Source organism: Calonectris borealis, chromosome 23, assembly GCF_964195595.1.
Source record: "Calonectris borealis chromosome 23, bCalBor7.hap1.2, whole genome shotgun sequence".
Lineage (NCBI taxonomy): Eukaryota > Metazoa > Chordata > Aves > Procellariiformes > Procellariidae > Calonectris > Calonectris borealis.
The window spans coordinates 3,864,786-3,870,771 of NC_134334.1; the positions used below are offsets into that span (position 1 = coordinate 3,864,786).

General features: G+C 48.8%; 1 protein-coding gene across 1 annotated transcript; it reads left to right on the forward strand.

The window, feature by feature from the left end:
- The first annotated feature begins 3,681 nt into the window (after positions 1 to 3,681).
- On the forward strand, positions 3,682 to 5,104 carry RNF223 (ring finger protein 223). Its single transcript, XM_075172397.1, has 2 exons — positions 3,682 to 3,791; positions 4,136 to 5,104. Exons 1-2 carry the CDS (start codon positions 3,740 to 3,742, stop codon positions 4,981 to 4,983), a joined length of 900 nt encoding a protein of 299 aa, XP_075028498.1. The 5' UTR covers positions 3,682 to 3,739; the 3' UTR covers positions 4,984 to 5,104.
- The last annotated feature ends 882 nt before the right edge of the window (positions 5,105 to 5,986 follow it).

The window sequence follows — 5,986 nt, forward strand, 5'->3', positions numbered from 1 at the left end:
CAAGAGATGAGTACAGTTCCATACATTTTGAGAGTGAAGTTTCTCAACCATTTTTTAAGAAGGGGCTTCCTGATACCACCCTGAAAAAAATCCACAGATCATCTTGTGTTGTTTTTTTGAGAAACTGAACAAAGAAAAGTAGTATTTGCAACAAATAAGAACTAAAGTTCGAATGTTTGTCTGTTACTCCCCCCCCGCTTGTTTCCTCATCTGCACGTGAGTGTAAATTTGTTGGTTCTTTTTCCTGGATCATGGACTGATGTCCTTTGATGTCCTTTGACCCACAGAAGGTTTGCAGGTCCAATAATATTTCTCTATGTCAGTTACTACCGAAAGCTGCAAAGAATGAAATTCCTTCTCTGTGACAATCCATACAGTATTATTGTGAACAATTGTATAGGAGCTTGAAGCAGACATATGATTGTATAGAGTGGTTCATTCATTTATAAACAGCTTTCAGGCTTTCAGACTTATACTGGATTTTTCCACTGCAACAATTTTTTTCTCAACCAATCACAAGAAATTTGACTGTCAGAATCCTGTTTCTGCTGTTAATCTAAGGCACTTTCAAATTATTTGTCCTTCACGAAGAAACGAGAGAACAGTAACTGCCATTTTTAAGTGTCCTGAAATTTTCTTTCAGAAGGTTTGCTGCCCTGTGAAAACGTGGCCAGTACATCTGCACAAACTGGACCAGACTACGGAGAGCGATTAAAAAAACCCTCAAAGCCACTCGAAGAACTGCGAGAATTTACCAGAAAGCAGATGCAGAAATGAACCTTTCCCAGCCGGCTCCCCTGGGCAGACCCGGGCGGGCGTCCCGGGCTGCTGCCCCTTATCAGGAGCATTCCAGCCTGCCCTGTTTGTCATAGAAACCGGCCGGAGCGGGAGCGCGCTCGCAGCCAAGGGAGTGATTCAGTGGCGATGGGGAAAGGCAGGTGGAGCAGGTAAGTCACCTCTAGACAGGAAGGTATAAAAGATACTTGAATTACAGCGGCAGGGCCACTTGTGCGCAGGGAGCTGTTAGAGGTGACTTGTCTTGCCAGACCTACCGTGCTCGGAAACAACTGGGGAAGCTACCGGGGAGCTCGAATACCAGAAGGCGGCTTATAAATACAAAAGAGCCCGAGGCAAGACTATCCTCTGGAGAGAAGACTCTTCAGGGGTAGAAATCAAGAGCCCAGAACATGCTTTTCTCCTTCTAAACAGCACTCTGAACAGGTATTTATAGACTTTAATCTGCTGTACGCCTCTTAACTTGCCGTGTATTCAGTTGCTCTGAGTTAAAGATGCCATTAGGGAATCATATTACAGAACAGTGTTGGCCGCTATCTTAACTGCGTGTTCTCTTTTGTCTGGTTTTATGGCGTGGAAAGAAGTTTTCTAGAACTTGTTGGGAAGTAAGAAGTACTTAACTACTTAGTTTTAAGTCCGAGTTTATGTGTCTCTCCTGAACAGTTTAGTGATTTACTGATGTTCCCAAAGTTTCTGGAAAGCCCAGGTAAATAGCTGGGAAAGCGAGGTAAATAGCTGCAGGATCTGAGGAAATGCAGCGTGACCATGGAGATCTGAACAATTGAAGATATTGTCTTGTATTAATAAAAAAAAAAAAAAAAAAAAAAGTGATTGTGTCGTGCAAAAAAACCCCAACAGAAAAGCAAACAAGCAAAAACCCCAAACCCTAACTAATTCTGTTGAGATCCACGCTGCATGTCTTCATGGGGACTCTCCAGCTTTAGGGACCGGCTCTCATCTAGTAGCACAGCAGTAGTGCCCAGGAGAGATCTTGGTCCCCGCGTCAGCTGCCGCTCAAACCCAATTTAACTTTCTGAGCATCAGCTCTATGGCACACACCAAAAGGCACCAGAAGCAGGCAGAGGCTGACCTGTCCGGTGTGGCAGAGTATGAATTAAAACTGTTTTTCCCATGCCTTGGCTCTGTGCCCTGCTTTTCAGATCTTCCCAGTTTAAGTCAACTACCTGCATCATGTCTGATCTAGGTGCCACATAACACCAAGATGTTGAGAAAAATAAATAGACTCTAAATTTATTAAAACTAACAAGCATCTGTAGCGTCACGATCATCTTTAGCAAAGGGAAAATGTAAGCAAAAGCTTGTATCTTCATTTAAAAGCAACTGTTGTGAGTAAACTTCCTCAAGTTTACTATCAAGATACTGCTGTTGCTAGAGCTGCTGTCGCTGTATTGCAAACAGTAAAAACCCCAACAGAACAGCTTTTTCACACAGGTTATGAAATCACAGTTTGCATAAGCAAAGGCTCTCTCTTTCTGAGGTTACCTTCTGCCACTGGTTTTGCTGCTCATAATTTCTGACAAAGAGTCCAAGCTGAGGGACTGCAAAGAACTGGGCGTAGGGGATGGACTCCTGCAAACCAGAAGATGATTTAGTAGAAAGAAAAAACCAGGGGTTTTCCTCATCTCTGTGCCAACTTGGGCTTGGATTTGTAGCTCATCAGCATCTGCCAGATTGTGCTAACACATGCATGCTGAGCTGTAGCCAGAAAAAAATACATTAAAAAAACATTGCAACTTGCTGAAAAGTGCAGATAGTCTGTGACTGAAAATTTAACTTGAGGCTTCAGAAAAATTTCTTTATTTAGAATAAGAGACAAAAAAGAAGGAAGTTTCTTTTCAGCTTTGGCAATGCTAGCTGTGATGGGAGAGGGGAGAATACTTCATTCTTAAATAATGGAGACTTTTGTGCAATGCGAGGAATATGCGGTCCTTCTGATACCTTAAATTAGCCTTTTATGCTGAGACGTGGAGTCTCTAGCCCATGCTGGTGAGCCATGGCTGGATTGACTGGAGACCTATAATTACAGCAGCAATCTGAACACTTCTGGCTTGTCATCGGTAAATCTCCCAACACAAAGAATCAAGCCTAGCTAGTTCAGTGACACATCCTCAAAAAATGTTCCCCAGGCATACACCACCAGGGCCGGCGCTGGGAATTTCTTCCAGCTAAACACTTGCTTTCAGGTAGAAGTGCTCAAAAGCTGAGAAGTCCTATATCTGAATATCAGAATGCATGCGAAGCTGCCCGTCTAGCCTAGGATAACTGGAATTCAAGGTAATACCCAGGTTGCTGAAAAGGCTGCAGTAAGTTGTAAACCGATTTGCTAGAACTGGCGTATTAGCCAGGCAACTCAAGGCTCCTCTTGCACGCCACAACAAAGCAGAGCGCGCCCGGCAGCACACAGCAAGGCTTGGGCCGTGCCAGCACTCCTCCAGGGCTGAGGACAGGGAAGAACTGGGTTTCCTAGGGAAACCAGAGCGACAAGGAAACAGTGGAGAATTCCCCTTGCTCTGGCACCAAGGCCATTTCCTCCAGCATTGCTTTTCCTGCTGTGTCATGGTGACGAGACAGAGATGCTGCTTGTGCTGGTTGGGGCCGAGGATGGAACAAACTTTGCAAGATAACAGTGTTTCCTCCCCTCCCTCGGGTTCTCCTGTGACGTGAGGGAGCTCGGATCCCACCGGGCATAGACAAAACCAGGCGGCATCGCTGGGCGGTGCCTCTCGTGCCTGCGAGGCAGCACGCAGAACCACGATTCAAGGCACAAAGCTCTGTCTGAGCACACCAAGAAGAGACTCACCCCCCTGCTACCTCCACAACTGAATAGTGTTATCTGTCTCTTAGGCCTCGCTCATGCTGCCACCATAATATCTGAGTGCCTCCCAGACTAATAGACTGCCATAGCGAGGTCCTACTTGACCTCATGGAGTCTTCTGCTCTCCTCCCTGCCCAGGTGTCGGGGAGCACCAGCTGGGGTAGGTTTTTGTTGTGTTTTTTCTGCCCAGAGGGAGGCATGTACGGGGAAAAAGACTGCACCCATCTATAATGCCATGGTGGTTCTGGTGAAAAGGCTTTGGCTGGATGGTGGATCTCTGCTGGTTGCTTGCTGCTTTGCAGGATGTTTAACTTCACCTTCGGTACGCAGCTTCCAACAGGCTACCTGTGTCATTCTCACCTCTAGCAGGGATCTATTCCAGGCTCAGGATGCAGTGGAAGTCACGGACTTGCTCTTTGTTCCTTTTAAGGGGTTAGACATAGATCTGGTGATGGGTGTCTTCACCTTGTTTAAAATGAAGGCTGTGGTTTTCTTCTCTTCTAGAGTCTCCCAGGGCTCTATTTATTTCCCCGGGCTCCGTCATGTCGTGCTTCACGCAGCTGTGGCACTCCAACACGCCAGACTCTCCCACCAGCCCAGTCCCTGCCTCTCCAAGTGAAATCCCCATCCCCATCAGCCCCATTGTTGTCACCTCCCCAGGAGATGGCAAGAGGAAGGCGAGGTCCCCAACCGACAAGCCAGGCTCTCCGAACCCGACGTCTCCGAAGCCAGCCTCCCCCGTGGAGTGTTCCATTTGCTTCAACACCTATGACAACACCTTCAAGACGCCCAAGCTGCTCCAGTGCTCCCACGTCTTCTGCCTGGAGTGCGTGGCCCGCCTGAGCACAGGGCTGCCCCCAAACCAACCAGAGGACCAGCTCCCCTGCCCCTTCTGCCGGCAGCTGACCAGCATCCCTCTGGAAGGTGCCCCCGCACTCCAGACCAGCAAGGAGCTCCTGGCCACACTGCCTCCGGAGCTCCAGCAGGAGAAGGTGCTCTGGATGGAAGGGACCAAGCTGTGCTGCCGTCAGCCATCTGATGACCCTGAGAATCCAGACTCCTGTATCTCCATTGACGTCGCCATGAGCAAGCCGGAAAGTCCGGAGGCCCCCCCGGCGGGGTTAGCTGGGAGGCTCTCCCGCTGCGACATGTGCGATGACTGGAAGCGCATACTGCTCCTCTCGGCCTTGATCATCATCCTCTTCTGCATCATTCTGTGGCCGGTCCAGTGCGCCCTGAAGACGGGGAACCTGCGCTGCTTCACAAGGACGGTTGCGATGAGCAGGCCCGAGTACCTTCCCTCTAAACACACCACAGCGGCAGCACCCGTCACACAGCTCCCTTTCCAGTAGCAGCGAGGCAGCCCCTCGCTCCCGTCGAGCGAGGCTGTCGGCTCCCTCGAGGCAGGAACAGGGCCTGCCGCCCCCACGGCATTCCTTGGATTGCTGGCAGACCCCGCGGCCCCCTCCCCACGCTCCCTGCCTGCACTTGAACACACGCATCCACCTCCAGCAGCTCTGCTGAAATACTCGCCCGCCGAGCTGCTTCCAGCCCAGGAATGCTCAAGGAGCTGCCTCAGCATCCTGCTGCCAACCTCGCCGTGGAAACCAGAGCTTGGAAAGCCACAGACAGGTTTCTAGGGCTGTTTGCCTCGCGTGGCACGCGGCCGTGCGCTGTCTTGGCTGGATACCAGATGACAGCGGGTGCAGTTCCTCCAACTCCCTCAGGGAATAAAGGGCTATTTTTGCAAACTGAAGGTTTTACATGATTATTCCTAAGAGGAGCTGGGATTGGGAGGGTAAAGACATGTCAAAGTCGTATAAGCAGATGAAAATGATCCTTACTCCATACGCTTGGAACATTTCCGCTGTGTAACTCAGCGTTGGGGGTGTAAATGCTGCCTCCTGCTGACAAAACAGGGATCGAACACTGCTACTCACCTGAGCTCTGTTACCGTCCTGATGAGCTTTTGAGTAGAACAGAGTAGCCATTCTACTCGTTTTTAACTAAGATGATGCCAAAAAATCACTCATCCTTACCTGGAAAGCGATTTTGAACACAGGGGGTGAGTTCGGCAGGCGCACCGACACAGCGGTGTAACCCTGCCCCTCGAGTTACTTTGCCAGCGAACTTCATTCATACTTTCCAAAGGCAAACGGTTGCCAAAACAATAGAAGTTCCATCTTTTGACAGCTTTACCCTCCTAATCTTAAAATGTGTCAGTATTAAGACACAGGCCAGTTGCTTACACTATATTTTTATTTAATGCAGTGATCTTCTGACAGTGATTAACAAAAGTCTTCATGATGAAGGCGGCTTACAAGTAAATGTTTTCTATTCGAACACATGGATGTA